The sequence below is a fragment of the Leptosomus discolor genome, chromosome 11, assembly GCF_034619465.1.
Source record: "Leptosomus discolor isolate bLepDis1 chromosome 11, bLepDis1.hap2, whole genome shotgun sequence".
Classification (NCBI taxonomy): domain Eukaryota; kingdom Metazoa; phylum Chordata; class Aves; order Leptosomiformes; family Leptosomidae; genus Leptosomus; species Leptosomus discolor.
In genome coordinates, this window is record NC_141401.1 from 3,946,508 (window position 1) to 3,967,317 (window position 20,810).

The window sequence follows — 20,810 nt, forward strand, 5'->3', positions numbered from 1 at the left end:
ACGGTCGCTATCGTGGGTAGCTTCTTTCTGAGAAAATATAAAGCCCTGTGACCTGCAGGGTCACCATGGCACTTCTGAAGCACAGCTTTAAGAGCCTCTGGTCCACTTCAAATATCAACTCAGATCATTATATTCTGGTTACTTGTTTGCTCCCTCATTTTAATATTCAAGTCACTTCTGCAGGCATACTGCACATGTCTATCTGTGCTTCCCTGGACAGTTGAAAGTCACCAGCTTACAACAGATTCGCCTCAAAAGAAGTTGTGAGGGTTCATTTAGCTACTACCTGTAAAGCTACTATAAAATTCCAAACAACTATCATTGGCATCATTGTCCCTAATTATGTAATATTATATACATTACAAGATAACACCCCTTTCCAAAGCTCATTTCTAGATTTAGCAGGAGAGAAGAGACACCCTCTGGCGTGTTTGAAGGATAATCCAATTCCACCTCCGAGACACGCACAAGTGGCACACGAACGCGCTGCGACTTTGAATAAAATTCTCAAGAAGAGAGCAATAAGCTCTTTAGCAAAAGTACTCCTGCATTTCAGAAGACAATGACTGCTTTTCTACATCTTTGCTGAACTGTCTCCTAGAAACTCATATGAGAATCAAATCCTAGCTGTAAAACTTTGTAAGATTCAAAGAAACCAACCAGCCTGTAGAAAGGAGATGAATCTCTATTCTGTTCTAGGCATTCATACGGTGCTATCTTTGGGCTTCCATTGTATTTCCTACGAGATTCATATTATGTCACCTCCATTATATTACGCAGCGCTCTTTAACCACGTTTAAGAAAACGCAAAACCCGTACTTCATCAGAGGCTGCAGCCGCCCCCGTATCTCTGCTCACTTGCTTTCTTTTAATTAGGGCAAGATGAACAAGCCTAGGAGAGGGGAAGCAGGGTTTGGGAGGCAAGGGAGATGCTGCCTGCACCTGAAATGGAGCACTAGCCTGTGACAAATCCTCTCTGTGGACCAGCAGGGGCTCACCAGCATCACCGAGTCAAGCCCAGCACCATCCCCGGAGGGCAGGCAGGGTCCAGTTCTGAAACACAGCTCACCTGCTCTCAGGGTGAGCGAGCATCCTGCTGGGATACAGGCAAGATCACTGCCGCAGCGAAGAGGAACAGCAGAGGAGACACGAGCAGTAAGGTGAGCCCTTGCATCACATGTTAAATTTGCTGACTAGAGACAATGATGCTGTGAATCTATTCTCCACCAAATGTATAGCTGTCAGGAAAGAAAAAAAAAAAAAAAAAAGCCCTAAAAATCTTAAGGCTTTCAAATGATCAAGGCACCGGGTGCACACGGTACCCGCTGGGAGGTGCCTCCAGCCCTGTGCCGGCCGTAACGCCGCGCTGATCCACCTGACCCGTCACGGAGCCACAAGCACCGCCGTGCTGGTTGTTAAACCCCTCACAGCCACACGCCTGTCCTTCCTGCCCGCAAAAAGAAAAAAGACTCCAAGCTTTGGAGCACTAACGAGGTCGTGGGCATTAAAGAAATTATCCGTGATCTCACTCCACTTCCCAGTGGTTCCCACTGAAGGGAAGCAGGAGGCTGCATCTAGATTGTTAATAAATGCGTGTAAACAATAGGTTCAAATGTGGAGGCTGAATGAGTCACTGCCTTCCTGCCTTCAAGCTGTGTAATAGGATCCAAATGCAGAACAAGGACCAGCTAACTTAGGGAGTGGACCAGCTAGATAATGACAATTATTCTTGGCAGGACTCAACTATCCCAAAATAAAAATTAGTTTAAACATGTACAGTATGCTTACAAAGACCAAATCCACCAGGCCAGTACTGGATCTTAAGCTTTCCTAGTCTTCCAACACTGCCTATCAAATAAAATAACCCAGACATGTAAGTAAAGAAGAGTTATACCAGTAATATTTGTACGCCTCCAGTTAACCAGTTTAACTGAATATATTTACATAATGTAATAAAGTTCTCAGAAGAGAAAGTGAACTCACAATGCAGAAAATATACCTTTTTCACTTCACTGTTCACTCATAAACTAATTTATTCACTGCATCTCTACACAGAGAGAAAAACTTGTCAAATCACTATTGCAGAACAAAAATTTAGCAATTCTTAACACTTGCAAATCATTAGCGCAGATTAAAATTCTTTTCATCATTTATAGCTTAGTATTTAAGTGGAGGTAATTTCTTCCAGAGAGAAACTCAGAAGACAGAATTTAAGAATTTTAAGAATATTCAATAACCAAGTGCTCCTGATTATTATAGAAAGATACAATGCTAATTAACAAAAGCAAAAACAAACAGAAAAATCAGTACCACGAAATAAGCAGAATACATACGGAGAAAGGAAAGAGTTCCCAGACCTCCCTGTGACGCTGGTGAGAAACGTCTTCAAACAAGGTAAGGCAGCCTCGGAATATACTATCAGGTTTTGCTTCATAGTTGCTGATAAAATCCAAAATAAGGCTGCAAAAACATTAGCTTCCACTGAAGCCTGCTTACTCACTACAAAGCGTCAAACACACCTTCATCCCACACTTAAAACGCAGATGCTGCCTCCTAATGAACTGCTTGTTGCAAGGGGGGAATATCGTTATACAATAACCAGGAGGCTATTTCTTGATGCAGAAGCATAACTGGGTTTTGACTCAGAGAAATGCAGCAGTGCCTAGGAGCTGAGGGTTTCAGCAATGAAAATCATCCACAGATAATTTGGCTGTTCAGAAAAAAAATTAACAGGAAGCAACCTGAAGCCTATGTCCCTTCTGAAAGAGAAATTTCCACCTATGGATTCATTACACTACACAGATGCAGACCTGCTAATCTAGCCCAATAAATCACTGCAAGCCACTGAATCAAAACTGACTGTGAAACCGGAGCAGGTTAATATCTGTTCAGCCTGAGAAACGATGCTCTGATTTTAGCAGCTTTCATACCCCGAATCCACGCTGCATCAGTGGCTGGGAACATATTCGCATTCACACGCTGAAAAAGCACAGATCTTGTAAAACACATTTAGGAACTGGTGAGAGGCGATACATACATTGACTAATCCTGTAGGCCTTTGGAGAAAATTGGTCTTCAGACGAATGCTATTCTTATCACCTGAGTAGTTCCAACATCATTCTCCTTGGAACTAAAACTCCTTGCTCTATATTGTAAATTTTCAAACATTAGGACTCAAATCACTCAAAGATCTTTCATACATTTAAATTTCATTGAAACTCAATGGCAGCTGAATACTGAGTTCTCCTAAAACCTTTCGCTCCCAATCTGAACAGGAAAGAGAAGAAACCCTCCTATTTACCATTTTGTGGCTCCATGTTGCTCCCTCTGCAAACAGCGGCTTCGTCAGTTCCCACACACCAGTACATTCTGGGTTGCAGTTGTGAAGGTCCAACACGCAAACTTTCTGCAGCACTTAAAGCTGAGTAGTGTTGTCAAAGCTGAATGATCTCCGTCCAGTAAATGCAGGAGCAGGGCGACTGCTAGTAAGCACCATCCCGAAGAAACATCATTTTCTCTGTTTAAAAAAAAACAGCAAAACAAATTAGTTGTTCTAGTATAGGAACTGCAAGATGCTTATTCCTCTTCACTGTAACACAGTTGTCTAAACGTTACTTTGCAGAAATGCACTTATCATCCTATAAATACAATTATTTTCATAATAGCTTTGTTAAGAGCATAGCGTGAATTAACAGAGGAGACTAACAATGTCTCCACTATAGAAAGATAATGTTTTCAATTTCTCTCCACCAAAGACACTCAGTCTTTGGGCCGAGGGTGTGGGGGGCGGGCAAGGGTCACAGCTGCAGTTTCAGATTCTCCAAGTGTAAAGCTAGTAAGCTAGTGTAATAAGCTAGTGTAAAGGCAGAGCATTGAAACCGTGCAGTGCAGCTGGAAAAACCCTAAATGCAACCTCAAAAACCTTTCCCATCCACAAAGACGACTGTGGCTCTTGTAAGACTCCACTGTGAGACACTGAAAAATACTGATGTGGCTACTGAGGCAACGCTCTGTAGAGAAGAGGGCATAGAGAAACACACCGGCTCCCTTCCCCTCTCTCCAGTCCTTTTAGAGAATTCTACTACCCTAGAAGCATCAGGCTTCTTCAAACTTGTTCCAGGAGGTGAATCAAGCCCTTAGCAGCTCTTAAAGGTTGGCTCCTTCTGAACCGTCTTGCGTAACAGCCAGCAGAAAACTGCACAGCCGAGTCTCCCAAGGCACTTCCCACTCCTTATCTCTTCAAAGCTGCACACCTGTAATTTTCTCTTTTAACGCATCTTCCACAGAGGTTAAAACTCCAGGTGAATTTGCAGTGTGTGCTCAACCAGTACCAGTGCTCCTTCATTTCATGCTTTCAGTTTCAGTCAGTAAACGCCCCCCAGATGGAACATGATGCCCCACACCTTTGACTCTTGGTTATTCTCCTCTCTGCTGTGTGATGCTGAAGTTTTGATTGGAGCCTCTAATTCAGCAAAGCACGTAACCCACCTCCACTGCGGCCAGCAAGACCCAGCAACAACCCCAACTGTCCCTGAGCAGAGTCGGCTTCCTGAGTTGGGATCAAAGGCCAAGGAGAATATAAAAATATATTGATCCATCACCACTCTCCAGGAAGCTTTCTGCTCCTTCCTCATTACACAGGGTTTTAACCACCAGCCGGCAAAGTTAAAACTCAATGGATGCCACATCAGTTGTTTCTAGGCAAGTACTTGAATTTTAGGTGCTTTTATAGCAAAACTCAGCTTCTGATGACCCTTACTTCGTGATGCCCGGCAGCAGAAACCAAAACTCACACCCCAAGCGCTGCGCAGGCGCCTGCTTTCTGCAATCGGGGCGTTGGGTGCTACCACAGACTGTGTTTTGGTTCTCTGGTGTTTTTCGGAGGTGGGAAAAATAACTTGGGTGCCACATGGCAAACAATGGACTGAGAGACCTAGGCCAGGCTACATGCAAGCATTTTCACACAGACGCCGCAGCTAAACACCGCCTTTTCAGCAGGATGGCTACAGCTCGGAGGGATGCAGATGCCTGAGCTGCCGAGCATCCATCCCTCCCTCCACATCACGGACTGCAGCAGCAGCTCGTCTCCCAGGTCAGGCCCTGGCAGCTCTCACACTCACACGCAGCAGCAGTTGGGTGCACGTAAGAGGGTGAATTTGGCAGCTTTCGCCCACACAAGGAGGGGAGGCCGTAGGCTGCTGCAGGAGGCTGAGATGGAGGCAGTCCCTAAGCCCATGAACTGGTGAACTGGGCCATGCTGGTGAAGGACCGGATTCTGCCCTGAAACATGCCAAGTTCCCAGCGGAGTCAGCTCAGCTCGTGGGCTGAGCTCCCTCAGCCACGCTGGCAGGCACAGCTGCTCGCTAGGACCCCACATCTCTGCCATGTCACGGGTGCGATATGGCAGATAGAGGTGTCCGGGAGGCTCTCACGCCTCCCAAAAGCTGTCCAGGTTGTTAACTCTGAAAATAGAGGGGATGTGATGCTTCCAGCAGCTGCCTCCCCTGCACCCTCGCTATAAATGCACTGAGCAGCCACAGTAAGACTAAATACTTCCCCATGCAAAGACCAGCAGACTGGCTCTTTTTAGCAGATGCTGGTTTCTGAGGCACTTCCTTGCTGTACAACGGGGGCACACCATGTGCACTGACAGCAACTGCACAAGAAACACTGAATGGGGCTCAGTGTGAACCACAGAGGATTGAAAACCATCCCACTCATGATTTTTAGGCTTCTACTCAGCTTATTCCCCAGGCTGAAACTTTCCTCCTATATAGTGAAAGGAAAAAAACTTTCAGGAAAAATAATCACAGAATGGTAGGGGAACAGAATCACAGAACGGAAGGGACCTCTGGAGATCATCTAGTCCAACCCCCCTGCTAAAGCAGGTTCACCTACATCAGGTTACACAGGACTGTATCCAGGTGGGCTTTGAATATCTCCCGAGAAGGAGACTCCACAACCTCCCTGGGCAGCCTGTTCCAGTGCTCTGCCACCCTTAATAGAAAGAAGTTTTTCCTCATGTTGAGGTGGAACTTCCTGTGCTGCAGTTTGTGCCCATTGCCCCTTGTCCTGTCACTGGGCACTACTGAAAAGAGCCTGGACCCATTCTCTTGACACTCACCCTTTAGATATTTATAAATGTTGCTAAGACCCTCTCTGAGCCTTCTCCAAGCTAAAGAGCCCCAGGTCTCTCAGCCTCTCCTCCATAGTGTGGTTTTAATAATCAGTTCCCTTTACCTGCTGTAAATGCTGTAGCCATGTGTATTACTGCCACACAGCACCCATGTAAGCAGTATTTCCAGATTTGAGGACCTTTGTGTATATAATAAAACAGTGCTTCTACCTTAAGCAAGATGCACTCGCCTGTAACGCCTGCAAACAACATGTTTTAATTCACTTTAGGGAGCGGGATCCTAGGAGCTCTGCAGAAACTCATTCAGGAGGACCATGCAGAATACACCTCAATGCTGATTCACAACCCATTTCACACATTCTCAGTTTCGCTCCCAAGACCTGCTACTGCCAGCTGTCACACAGTGTCCCAGCACATCCGACCGTGCTTGTGCCGTCCCGAGCACCTCCTCTCCACATCGTGCCTAAATGCAGCACGGCCCCCAGAAACACCACGGTTTGCCCGAGATCACTTCCCAATTCACAAGAAACCCGCCAAAACTTCAGTTCTTTGTTCAAACCACCTGCTGCTTCCGAGAAGCCCACCTCGGGCCGGGTACCAGGGATCTGGAGAGGCCCACGACACCATCGGGGTGAAAAGGCACGGTGACTGGAACCCAAAAGCCCTGCCCGGTGCCCGCCTGGGGACAGCCCTGCCCGGTGGGACGCGCATCCTTCGTCCTTCGGCGAGCTCCGGGCAGAAAGCAGCAAACCAGCCCCCTTCTCCACACCCCACAGCCGCCGGCCGAGGAGAAATAAGGCGTTATGTCCCGAGTCGGAGGGGGGGGGTCTCCTGAGCCTTTCTAGTCGCTTGCCGCTTGCCTGTCAGCTCAGCCGAGGGGCCGAGGGCCGCGCTAGGGCCCTCGCCAGGGCCGGGGGAGCCACCCCCAGCCTGGGTCGGGGCGGGGGAGCCCGGAGGGAACCGCTCCCAGCTCAGCCCGCGGCCCCGCTTACATAAAAACCGAGTTTTTCCTCAGGGCGCGTCTCGAGTGTTTCGTCGCCCCGCCTGGCCGGGACAGCCGCTCTCCTGCCTGCCGCGGCCGGGGAGGGAAGCGCCCGCCGCCGCCGCCCTGCGCCCGCTGCTTCACAAAGTTCCCTCCGAACTTTTATTTAAAAAAAAAGAAAGCTTTTTACACCACCACCCCCCCTCCTTTCTCCACATGAAAAGCCCCGGCGTGCCCTAGCAGCCCCCACCAAGCCGCCTCCCCTCACGGCGGGGCAGGTGCCCGCAGGGCAGCCAGGCCGAAGCGGCAGCAAAGCCACGGTACCTCCTGCGTCCCGGGGCTGGCGCGGTCCCTGCGGCCGCGCCGCCGCCTCCGCCTCCTCCTCCGGCGCCGGCCGCCCGCCCGCCCGCCCGCCTCACTCTGCGGCGCGGGAGGCGGAGGGAGGGAGGAAGGAAAAGGAGCGGGGCAGCGGCTCGGCGCCTCCTCCGCCACCGGGGCCGCCGGCCCGCTGAGGGCCCGCCCGGCTCCTCGCTGGGCTCCGCTGGGTCCTGGCTCCGGTGAGGGGCTGCGTCTTGGCGGGGACGGCCGAGGGTGACAGGCCGTGGGCCACAGGCCTCGCACGGCCCCTCGCCTTCCCGCCGAGGGCGGACCTCTCCCGCTGCCCGCCGACCGCCGCCGTGCCCTGGGCACGGAGCCCGTCCGGCTGAGGGGGACGGGGCGGGAGAGCGTGAGGAAGGGCACCGGGGAGCCCCTCTCCTGGGTGCCTTCCCCAGCCAGCAGCCACTCATCCATCAGGTGTCTGCCTGCTCCCCAGACAGTCCCTTACGCTCTTTGGCTTTGGGGTTTTTTGGGGGGTTTTTTAGGAAAAAAAAACAGACTGTGGGAGTTGCGGGGGCTGAAGCAGAACCCTCGCAGCTACAGGAGGTTGTCTGGATGGCCTTGTCCTCACAGCGAGCTGCCATGTAGCTCCCCAGGCATGGGGGGCACCGGGCTGGCACCGACACATCGCTTCTCGACAGAGGCCTGGCCTTACCGAGAACTTGAGTTGATCCGGGATTTCTTTGTTTGAAAGTTATTCCTTCCCCCCAGATCGCGGCGTGCATTTGCTCCTCTTGGGGGAAAGCAAGGCGAGATTGCCCCCTTTCTCCCGAAGGTGTTAGACATGCTGTGCCCCAGCTGCCGTGCGGGTGTTCCCCCCGTCTTTTCCCCATCACAAACCCGTTCAGGTGCCAGGAACCTCTCACAAGCCTGGTACCGCTTTATTTCCCCCACCATTGGACATACTAAGAAAAGACCATTTCTGCATGCCTCTTGCTCTGTTATTCATAATTATTCTGTAAATTGCATACAGAGGGTTTTTTCCTTCCCTGGTCCGTACTAAGAAATGGGCCTCTGATGATCGCTTGAGGATGGAGAAAGCCATATCCATTCCCTGAATGGCTGCTGCACTCTGAGATTTGCCTAGGGTGCTTCTTTGATGTGATTATGGAGACATAGAGAAGATGGATCTTCATTGGTGCTTTTACTTGTGTTCAGGTCCCCATTAATCTGCTTTTAGCTGCAGCCACAGCAGTGTTACCTGGTTTTTGCATCCTTTCCACCTCTTACCCAGCCTGCTGTCTTTTGTGCCTCACAGCCTGGCTCTTACCCAGACCAGTCCTACAGCTTTTTTAGCACAGTTTTTTGAAAACTCACTAAAAGAACTATTTTGATAGAAGTACTGTATTTTGATAAAGACTCTAACTCCCCCTAGCAAGCATTTCTCCACACGTTCAAGCTATTCCCCCCCTCCCTGCCCCCCCTCAATCTCTTCCCACTCTTCCTGGCTTCTGTCTCCATTGATTATCTCACTCACAGTAATTCCTTTGTACCTCCAGCCTTCCCACTTCTAAAGTCTGAAAGCTTCTGAATGATGCTGTTAGCAAGTGGAAAATTCAGGGGGTTTGACTTGGCTTATGGGGGGAGATGACAGTTATTTCTCACACACATGTATTGGATAGGAAGGGAGTTAAAAGACAATGGTATCGGTATGTTCTTGCTCTCTTATCTACATTGCAGATGAAACAAGATGGCACTGGGAATGCATTTAGCAGAGTCATCCTAATGATAGATGTGTCTCAAAGGGGTTTAGGAAGCAGCCAGACCGAGGCAGGAAGCCCCACCTGGCCGTATGGTCCACGGTCCCTTCAATTTCTCCATTTTGAGGCTCAGCTCAGAAGGTAAAAAGGATCCATCTGACTTTGAACGGGTGGAAGCGGTGCTTGCCCCTGCCAGCTGCAGCTCTGCTCTCCTTTCCCCTCCACTTACTGTAAATGGCACAACTCGTAAGTGACTGCTTAAAGGGTAGGCTATCAGGCACACGCTCCAGCTTTTATGTGTGGAGCACTGACCACACTTCAGCACTTTTTTAAAATAGGCTAATTCTTCACAAATTGCAGAAATTAATCAAAGTTCAGATTCCTTCACAGTCCACCGGTGAGATACCGAATCCCCAGACAGACCCGTGCAGACACACACTCTGCATTCAGCTCTGCCACGTGGAAAAGGTACCTTGAAATTGCGTTGTCTCTTGTGAGCCCAGTGCACGTTTCCACTTGGGGGCTATGGCTGGGTCAGTGAACCAAGGGGAACAGGCAGAACGCTGTTTGAGGAAGAGCTCCCTGTAACTAGAGCATTTTGGGCTCTAGTTAGGCTCTAAGTTGGGCTCTAACAGGGCCATTTTGGTTTAGAAACATGAAACCATAACCCTTTCCATTGTTTACTTTTGTTGACACAATGGGCCAAGTTCAGAGTGAAATAAAAAACAGTGACAGGAGGATTGAGTTGAGTGGAAATTCTTGCTGATGGAGGGGGTCTTAACACATGCATTAGAGGGGCTGGAATTATCTTAAAATACTAATCAGTGTAAATAAAAAAGCATTCAAGTTACCCCTCTGTTACAATCAGTAAACTCAATAGAAGTTTCCTGCTCCCCTACCTTCTTTTCTGAGCAATATCAATATGCAGCATTTAGAAACCATTTCACAAAGTTAAACATTTATTAGGAACAAGAACTATTACAAAAAGATACCCATAGTCTAAATATATACATGAAGTTTAAACATAGCATTTTCATGTACCTTTAGCTATAAAAATACATTAGATTAACTGTATCCTAATTTATAAATATAGTTCTTTTTTTTTTTTAAAAAAAAGTAGTATTTCATATGAAAGCCTTACTGTGCAATGAAAGAATATATACCCTCTAAGGGGTCACTTTAAAGTTAGTGTCTAGTGTTATATAATTTAGAAAATTCAGTGTAGAGTCAAACCCTGATTTATACAATAAGAGATACATTGACTTTTAAAAAAACTTGATAAGGGAAAAAAAAGAGGTGAAATATATATCATACATATAAAGCCAGAATACTAAGATTTTTAGAATTTCAGATTATTTCGGTTTCAACCACTGTTTATAAAAAATTAATACAGAGATACATCAAGATAACCAGCCTTTTACCGTTTGCCTTACCTCCCTACTGTCTGACCGCAGCCCTAGAAAACCATCAAGTAGGCAAAAGTAAAATGTTTGTCTGAAGATGGTTGCACTCTAAGTGTTTTACAAAAATAGAAACTTATTTACAGTGTTCCCATTTGGCCTTTCATGGGGAAGGGAGGACATTTTCTTCACTGGATGGGGAGATTTGCCTGTCTCGCATACCCGTGGGAGGACAGGCACCTAGTTACACCCAACTGCTGGAGGTATGTCATGTAAGAAGCTGAGCAGTGTTGAAGTGCAATTTCAACGTTCACTAACTAATAAGGAAGTTTAGGCTCATGCAAACTTTTTTCCTCACTTATCACCACCCACCTTCCTTCCTCCTCCAAAAAAAGGTCCACTCATGCGACAGAGCTTGTTACTGACGGGGTATATCTCTGAGCAAAGGAAGGCCATAAGGAACCTCTACCAGTTGGCTGTCAGAGGACAATCCCAGTGAGATCAGCTAAGCTTCCTAACAAGCTGACACCACTAAATCCTGCATCCTTACAGCTCCTGCAGACATGGGACTTCCTGATCGTTTGCCAGTGGTTCTCCAGCACAGAATCAGGAGGAGGAGGAGGGAAAGTAGTGAACCCAGGAACTGAAGACAGCATGTGGCTTGTCCTTAATCTCACAGTAATGTCTGGGCATGCAAAGGAGTTACTGCAGGAGATACTAAGGCATGAACTCGGTGTGATAGCCACTCCATGGGTGCCACTGATGTACTGCACGTACTTAGACAGCTGTAAGCAAGACACAATTCAAGGCAGTTTATTCCTCAGTGAAGGATCAGCTACTCTGTGCTTGCCACAAGATGACAGCACTCATGAGGACAATTACTGCAAAGCTGCTGCCACAAATATTTAAGTCCAGCCATAGTTTACTCCATGGTAACTGGTTTGTACACCCACATCTTTAGCACTCGGTGTGTGCTTGGGAGCACCTGCCTTTTCATACTGTACTTCCAGAAATTTATTGTCAGCTACATTCACACGGGATAAAGAAGCAGTGAGAAAAGCTTGTAAGTTTTACTCTCATAATAATAGCTCTGGCTCAAAAAATGAAGAGATGTTCACACAGCCTGAAAGTTAAGAGAGAGCAGGACAGCTTCTTGCAGCAATTCTGCTCCCTCCCCCAGATCAGAAGGACTGGCGTGGGATGTTTTCTATGGTGTATCTACCATGCTACATGCTTAGCATTCAACTTGGTGTCTTCACGGTAAGTACAGTGCAAAATCCTCTTGCAAAAAGTGCTATAGTGAAGGTTTGAGATACAGTTCTGACTCATTTGGAGCCAGAAGGGTTAGCAAGTCAGGAACTTGCATTTGCAGCATGTGTGATGTGTGCACACCAAAACATCAGGTTCCAAGGACACTTTAAAGTCTAGCTCTGTTGGGTGAAATACTGGCCCCAAAGGAGTCCTCTAGGAAGCTCCCACAAATCTCATTCGGGGCTAGAATATCACCGATATGGAGAACGCACGTATCTTTAGAGAGACCAAGACAGCTCTTTCAAAGAGAATTTCTTTACAGATCCTTCCACGAAAGCTTGCACCCCCATTCCAAACTCCAGCTGCAATCTTCACACAAACTCCGCCAACTTCAGTCAAGTTGTATTAACCCTACCACTCCAGTCCATTTATGCCAAGTGAAACCCATAGGCCTCTGAAGGTGTTTAACGGTCCATGCTAACGGTACCAGAAGTCTCTCTAACATGCCATCGATGTCCACGTCCTTCAGGGGTACAGTCTGAAAGCAGATGTCCTGCAAACACTGTGACTGACCAGCATTTCAGTCACAGGTAGCAGACAGCTGTACAGCCAGGGACTTGTACAGTACAAGTGTGTGCTATGCTGCCAGTAGGGTCAGTTAAATCCGTTTTCAAAGAGCCAGTTGACAAAATGGAGTCCAGTAGATTCAGTGTTTCTAAAGGAATAAAGTTAGGTGTTTCCATTTTCCTTCCTACCACTCCCCTCCCCCTTGCTCTGAACACGTCCCCCATGTGTCACATTCAGAGTGTCAGCATTTTAGGCCTTCTGTTTTCAGGGACTCTTCTGGGAGAGTTTAATGGTGACTGTTTTCACTTCAGTATATTCTGCCAAAGCGTATTCACCGCTGGAAAAGAGAAGAGAGGAGGGAAAGAGACAAACAATTGTAGTATGTTAATGTGTACTTCCCTAAGGTAAGAGATTTCCACACAAGGGCATTTTAGCCTCTGATTGACAGCTGCTGTAGATGACATCAGGCCATTAAAACCAGATCTGAACTGACTTACACAAGCTATCAGTTTGGCCCACCACTTCTAATAATCACTAAGTACGTGCACATAAGTACGGACAACTACACCCTGTTGTAAAAGAAACAGAGAATGCTTCTGGTCACAGTAACCCACAAGATGACACCTTGTGACTTTCTGCCTAGTGAAAACCAAGTACTGTTGTGAGAACTCATAGAAGAAACATCCACGTGAACATGGTTATCAGTGCTTAGACAGTAATTAAAGTTACTTTTTCACTGAAAGTAAGCTTCTGTCTACAAGACACCACATAATCAAGGGGGCACGGTTGCTCCAGAAATGCATACTGATGACAGACCCCACCACTGCATTATGTCTTGGTTGGTGGGAACTGGCTCTATTCCCTTGCCTTGCCCAAGGGATAAACCCCTGACATCCTTTAATTAGCCAGGCAGCCAGGCAAAGTAAACCCATAAGGTCTCAATATATATGTCCCATTTGAGGATTCATTCATTTGCTGTGCTTAGCAAGCGAGGCATCGGATGTCTCAGAGCAGCAGATGCATCAGAACAGCTACTGGAAATGGTTCCTGGAAATAAATCTGGCTTAGGAAAGAAAAGTTGCATTAGATTCCTCTGAAAAGTCTTTGGAATGGTGTAATAAAACCTGCCTCTCTCCTATACAAGAAGAAAATTAAGATTTAAGTCAATTTCTCAGCTCTACCTCTTAACTTACAGGGTGACCTTGGTTTAAAAATGTCTGTGTTAGTAACTAATTGGAGCTGGAATGTCTGGTAGCCACAGGTCCGCTGGGGAAGAGGGACAGACGGTCCGTCTGTAATTCAGCAGCAAGCTTGGAAGGTGGGAGTAGAATGATTTTGGAGATCATTCCTTGTTGGTCTAGCTCCAACACTAGAAAGTCAGAGGTGGGAAGAGGTCCAACTAGGAGCAATGATACAGCAGCCAAGGGAGGCCCAGATACCACCATACAAAGATGGAGGAGGTTTGGAGTGGATACCAACCAAGGTGCCATACTTCTCCCTTGATCTAAAAATCTAACTAGTAAGGAAAAGTGCTTGCAAGTGGAATTGACTGAACTGGAGTTATTGAGAGCTTATAAAGCAGATGAAGGTGCTCCTGAAGGCACTGCTCGTGTTCTCACATCTGTGCTTTACATCCATGCCGTGCCGGCTTAGCAGCTCCCTGTGCAGCATACTGCAGGCCTGATAGTTTAAAAGCAAATCCAACGATTTTTTCACTGAGTCATAATAGTTACTGCATTCACCATCCACATATAAACAAAATATTGAGCAAAACTTACAGTTCTCTGCCATTGCCTGACATTTTAAAGCCACCGAAAGGAGCCTGTGCATAGAGCGCATTGTAACAGTTGATCCTACAATAACAACATCAATTGTAAAAAGACAATTCAATACCAAGAAGCAGTGAGATGATGACAACAACAACAATACAAAAAAGGCTGAAATTGTCCATTTTCTCTTCACACCGTTCATTCACTTGAGAAATCAGATTTTAGCAATAAAATCTTATTTTGCTACAGAAACAGAAAACACTTGAGAGGTACTCAGTCTGACCTACATCTGACTTCATAGTCTCTAATGGCTAAGACATTCGTGCTTGAGCTGGAATTGAAGCTGTGTTCAGAGCTGTGCTTAAATAGTCCAGCTTACTCCCCAATTTAATGAAGCACATCCTGAAATGAACTTTTTACTCAGAAAGCTATCTAAACACTCACGAGCAGGCCCACCATCCATCTCCAGGTATAGAAAAAAGTTGGACTTCATTAGACAATTGTGTCGCAGTGAAATGAAAGCGCTAGCCCCACTTCTATAGACACTGGGTAGAAAAAGCTAATGCAGATACTTCCTCAGCATCTCAGTGAGATCAAATGACTGAAGAGAGACAGGTATGGCTTGGTGCTGTAGGACTGCACCTTCATGTACGCACAGTACCTGTGCCCTGCAGAGCCCAACATCCCATTTTTATGTAAATATCACTCAGAGGCAGATTCTTCTGCTGTCAACTCTTGAAATCAATCATCTGTACGCAACAAGATCAAACACCAGATCAAATCCCTATTTTTAGTGCGAAAAAAATCAGGATTCTATCTTTAAAATAGAAGATTAAAATCCCATCTTCTAATAGAAGAAATTTTGTAAGCAAAAATAGCTATTTATCGTTCTGACAGTGGTGTGATGCCATCTACTGTCCACACTCATTTGTGCACCTGATGCTCCCTAAAGATTGTGAAATTGCTTTTTTCTACGTACAGGATTTTGAAAGGCATCATGTCTGGCGGAACTTACTAGAACCCCTACATTTTCAGTTTTCCCGACGAAGAACTACATCGACTGAACAAACAAACAGTCCATTTCCCGCCAGACTGTCTGGTCCTCACCTCCTTATTTTGATGAACGGATGTTGCCCCTGAGCAGAAGATCAAGAATTAAGCAGACTGCTAATACAACTTACCTCCAGCACTTACACACGGTCCCAAATCGTACATCCCTCTCCCCTCCCAGCAAACAAAATCCCAGGCCACACGCTGGTCCCACACTGCTTACCAGACAGTTCCCGATTGCAATGCAGAAGCCAGCGTTAATGCTCTGTCCAGATTCTTCGTGAACACCGCCGCCGTAAGGCCATACTCAGTACTGTTGGCTCTTCTTATGACCTCTTCTATACTCTTGAACTTCATAATTGGCTGAACCGGTCCAAAAATCTGCCCGTATCAATCAAACGTTAGGACAGGAAAGCCTTTGCTAATCATGGTGATTTTGAAGGAATCAGAATCAGATGCTTTGTTTGGATACTATATTTAAAATGTTATATCCTAGCCTTCTAGGAGTCACTGACAGAGTGTCTTAAAAACTACTCATTAAACTGACTCCAAAGGAATACAGCGATGTGCTACAGTAGTTCATATAGCTAAGATCCAATATATTTCAAGGTTTGCAAGTTTTCTTTCTTGGTTTTAACTCTGATTTTGTCATTGTACATAGTTTATTTGCATGCAGTGCATTTACCACGGATGCGTTTGACCACAAACTTGGCTTCCTAGGTCTCCGGTATGAAGGCAGCTGGCATACACAATACTTCCCAACTTCTCATCAAGTACAGGATCAAAGGTGGGGCCCTTTTCTGGCCTGCATGGTCTTGCCGTACAATAAACCCCCACTGAAGGTGAGACACAGTCTCACTTGTGCTGCCTTGAGGGCCAGGCTAAGCAGTTTGCTTGGCCTTTAGGCTCAGACAAGCATTTCTAAATTTCTTCATTTTGGGAGATCCAGGTACTTAACTGGAGTCTCGATCCTAGGCAAAGGATGGACGTACATTTGCAACAAAACTGCAAATGAATGAAACTGGATAAGCTTCGTGAATCATGACTTGGGATTTGGAGTCAGTTCGTTAAAAAAAAAGGCCTGTCATGGGATTTTCAGCTCTTATTCCCCCTATTTTTAGCATGTAACTCATGCCCAGACTGACTGATATCTTTCCCAGGTTCCTTAGAGATTCTGTGGCAGATCTGAGACATCGAAACATTTTGCCAGGAGTGAACAGTAAGCAGCCCCATACAAAGCACTAGGCTAAACTATAAAGTACAAGTGCCAGTTAGACTTTGGCAACTACTCATTTTCCATTGGGGAACATGATGAAAAGTAGATTAACTGCTATTTCAAAGGAATATCACAGGATCTAATCACATGCAGCTTGTTCAATTTTTCTGCATATGAATAATGAAAGCCAGAGTATTAGATCTGCACTTTGCTGGCTTCGACCTTGTTTTCATATAGGAAAAAAAAATGGTCAGCCTCAGGGGATTTTGCCGTGAGAACGGAACCTGGGATTATATCAGACGCTAAGGCTACTTGAGAAAAGTTCTTCAGTGGCAGTATAGCGGGGTCATTCCTTCCCTCCTCACCAGCTTCAGGCCCAGAGTTCTTGTCCCACCTTTCTGAAGCAACTCCTTTTTTACAAAGTACTGGAGCAAGAACACACATTATACTGTTCTCTGAATCATGTACCACAGCTGAGCAATTTCAAGTCCACTCAGTAGGAGGTGCGTAAGAGCACGCACAACCATCCCTCTGCGTAGAATGGGAGAGCTTAACTCTGTCATCAGAAAACCTTCAAACTTCAGGGCAAAGAATACATAGAATTTCTCCAGCCTGCCACCGTTTCAGTTATTTTTATTCCATTATTTGTATTTAAAATCAAGGATTCAGACAGAAACCCCTCCCTCACCACTATCTCTTATTCAGAAGCAGCATTTATAGCAGCTGTACCTAGGTAAGGCATGTGCTTGTATTTTGCTTTACATAAAGTTATCCTGAAATGAGACCCAAAAGCTTTAGGGTAGTATTATCTACTATGTTTTTATCTGGGCTTGCTATTGTCCACTGAATACACTCACGAGGCTACTTTCCCTTTGGAAAACCAAACAAAATGAGGCAAAACAGCAAGGCATTAGAAAGGGCTGGCAGAGAGACACGTAGTCATTGTACAAAAATTGCTGCTAAAGCATTTTGACAGATTTTTTGCCTGTTCTGCTCTCCCCCTTCTCCTCTCACAATTCCGCTCTCCATGCACATACACTCCAAATGGAAGCTCGCCTTCCGGGTATTTCATTAGTAAAATGGATTTCAGCATTAGGCAGTTGTTAGGACACTGAAATAAGTGAAACTTCTATTTTCCTTTCAGGTTTTCACTTCAAACCACAACCATACCTCTTTTCTTTCCCATGTACAGTAGTAAATGCATATAAAGCTTCAGGTGACTTGTACTGTACCTCCTCTTTGGCGATACGCATGTTGTCGGTGACCTCTGAAAACACAGTGGGTTTTATAAACAGGCCTCTGTCTTCAATGGCAAGACCCCCACACTCCAGCTTAGCCCCTTCTTTCTTCCCACTTTCTATCAGCTCCAGGATTTTATCAAACTGCTTTTGGTCAATCTGTCAGACGCAAAAGGAAAAGAAACAGACAGCAGCGCCTTTATTATCACTGTTCCAGAGACTGGAGTCATGGTACGTGGCCCAGGGGCACATTTGCAGGGCTCTGTCAGACCAGGTAAGTTTACCTCTCATTCTGTGATACGGCAGTCAGGCAATAACCAGGCTGAGAGATGGGATGTGGGCATAGCCCTGAGCCCCAGAAAACAGAAGGTGAAGTTACATGTTATAGTTTAATCTGATCTAATAGTTTGCTGCCACATGGAAGGGGTCTCCCCACTTTCCCTTCCTCTGCATCCTGGGTATGCACTCCCCCAGCTCACCTCACCCCAGCTCTGGGACTTACTGACCTTCTCCATGCACTGATTTAGCTCAGGAGCACCACGAGAACAGCTTGAGATGGGTTTTGCTGGGCTAGCAACCTCAGTCAGCTCAGCAAGAGATCTGACCAGCAACAGAATCAGGGCAAGAGAGGGAAAATCAGGGTATGTAAACTATTGACTTTGCTGTAACGTGCAGCTTCACCCCATCTGGAAGAATCCATCGAGCTTTGCCTCCATCTCTCCACACACACACACATACACTATATGAACAGCCTTAAAGATAAGCCCTATTAGCAGGGTGACTTCAGAACAACTACTGCACTGAAGCCGTACTTTTAGAATCAAAATCACTTTTCATGAATCTTAGAGACTAGGTCCATACCAGCATTTTTTGCTTCTCTGGACTGGGAGCGATATCCTCACTTTTAACCATCAACTTTGTCTAACTCCTCCCCACCTACACCTAAATCTGCAGTAATCTCAAACAGCCAGCCCTGCTGTGTTACGAGCCTTTAAACTAGGGGTTTCAGCAGAGGTGGGGAACGGCCACGGCAGTTACAGGACACCGAAGCCGCACGGCTGCGCAGCCCAGCACCAGGACTTGGAGGGGACATCACGAACTCCACAAGCACTGTGGGTCCTGTGCTGGGAAGGAGTGTGGAAGCTCACAGCACTTCGGATCAGTACTGATCCTCCCTTCGTGCTCCACATGCAGCAGTGTGCTGCAGGTACTGTCAAATAAACGGACGTGGATATTCTCGTGATGCGTAATTAAGCGATGCAACACCTCACCACAGCACGCTGCAGATGGTAAAAGAGTTACAGAGAAGTTCAAAAAGTAAAACTAACAAAAACGTCAACAAATTAATCGAGAGGATTATATAAAAGACTCCACCCATTGGTTCAAGGTGCCCTGGCAGCCTGGGAGGTTATTCTCAATGCCAGGTATCTCCAGATGCTTGTACTGGTTCAATACCCCTCCCTAGGCATCTGCTTTTATTTCAACAGGGCCACCTGCCAGTTGGGATTGCCTACATGAAGTGTTCCACATTCAATCCTCCAGATTACAGACTATATCCTGTCCCTAGTTAATCCTGGCCACACGCAATCCAAGTTTTCATGCTTTTAGACAAATATCAAAGCTTCAGGAGGGTGTCCTTGGGGTACTTCTGGTACAGAGTGAAAACAGAGAACAGCACATCTCCTGCCACACAGATGTGTGTATCCCATGCGCTGTGGACAGCTTGTACCAAGTGCTCATGTTCCCTCATGTGTTAAGATGCTACCCAAGAAAACACTTGACACATGCTACTGCGCGAGGAAATGTGTGCCCTCGTGTAGGACACAGTGTCACACAGTAAGTTTGGCAGGTGTCATACGTATTGTCTATTTGTCTGGTTGCTTAGTTGCCAAATGTAAATAATTTGAAAATATCTGCAAGTGCTTTTCATCCTGGCATGTCTGTGATCCAGACCAATCCAGTTCATCCACTTCACATCACAGAAAACAAAACAAGGATATTTATACAGCTGTAACTTGTTGCAAGACAAACTATAGTTAGATGAAAAGACACTGGGGAAAGAAAACATTTGTAAAAATGACATGCAAGGGTGGAACTGTTTGTCGTTGTAACTAGAGCTTGCAAGGCTTGTTTAAATTCTGTCCTTTACTCCACTATTATTTATGGTTCCAGCATTGACTTCTATTAAAAACACATGATCTGGTAGAGCAAATTCTACTATTCGTCCATCTAATTCATACGAGAATTCCAAGGATCGCTGCAGCGCTGAAAGTCTGAGAACCCCCAAATCTCCATATCTTGCTTCATTTAAGTCAAGACTGCAAGGAGCAGTTTTTCCTTTTCCAAACCCAGCATTTGTAATCCCACAGAATAACCCCACAAAAGTGTCCAACAGACTGTTGGACACAGACTCTTTCTACTTACATATTTTACTTCCGTGCTTTACTCCTAAAGTACACAGATGTCTACAGTCTAAGGAAAACATTCACCATCTTAAAAATCAAACAATAGGTTTTGGACTGAATAACTACTGGCTAGCACGTGCCATGAGGCAGCCTTAGGGATTATTTTATTCCTGTAGACCAGGTCTTGTAGTCCACAAATCCCAGTATCTGGGGTTCTACTACACCAAAACTAGTCCAGTCTTGTTCTAATCTAACCCCTGTTCTAGTCCGCCAGGACGCCAGTCTCATCTAATGCAGTCTGCTGTTCACCATCATATCACGCACTGGTTAACCAGTTTGCCGTCTGTGCAGATTTACTTCATGACTTCCTGTGATACAGCTCACAGGAATCCAAGGTTAAAAAATGCCCTTGGTCTGCATTTGAGGTTGGACCTCCACTCAAACAGTCCTGAGCACCCCTCGGGTTTCTTGTGGCGTCCTTTGAATTCCAGCCAGTCAACACAGTCAGACACATGTGAGTTTTGGAGAAGTCTCATCAGAAGCATGCCTTATTTCTGTTTAAATTCAATACTGTTTAAATTGGACCTAATTTTGATCAGAGCAGTGCAGTTTAAATCGGCACAACCCAGTACTGCAGCTGACACAGTCTTCTTCCTCAAACCCATGCCACGAGCATCCATGCCAGTGCACAGTAAGCCACATCGTTGAACTGACCTGA

General features: G+C 46.1%; 2 protein-coding genes across 4 annotated transcripts in view; both read right to left on the reverse strand.

Moving 5' to 3' along the window:
• LRRK1 (leucine rich repeat kinase 1) overlaps positions 1–3,368 on the reverse strand; it is a 73,858-nt gene extending 70,490 nt beyond the window's left edge. For both annotated transcript variants that reach the window (XM_086471557.1, XM_086471558.1), the window contains exon 1: positions 3,302–3,368. In XM_086471557.1, the coding sequence (XP_086327683.1) occupies positions 3,302–3,368 (67 nt within the window). The remainder of the gene's footprint in view (positions 1–3,301) is intronic.
• Positions 3,369–12,678: 9,310 nt separating this feature from the next.
• Positions 12,679–20,810, reverse strand: part of ALDH1A3 (aldehyde dehydrogenase 1 family member A3) — a 34,757-nt gene continuing 26,625 nt past the window's right edge. For both annotated transcript variants that reach the window (XM_086471358.1, XM_009954442.2), the window contains 4 exons: positions 17,682–17,846; positions 15,457–15,614; positions 14,193–14,267; positions 12,679–12,751 (listed from right to left, as the gene is read on the reverse strand). In XM_086471358.1, coding sequence (XP_086327484.1) covers positions 12,679–12,751; positions 14,193–14,267; positions 15,457–15,614; positions 17,682–17,846 — 471 coding nt within the window. The remainder of the gene's footprint in view (positions 12,752–14,192; positions 14,268–15,456; positions 15,615–17,681; positions 17,847–20,810) is intronic.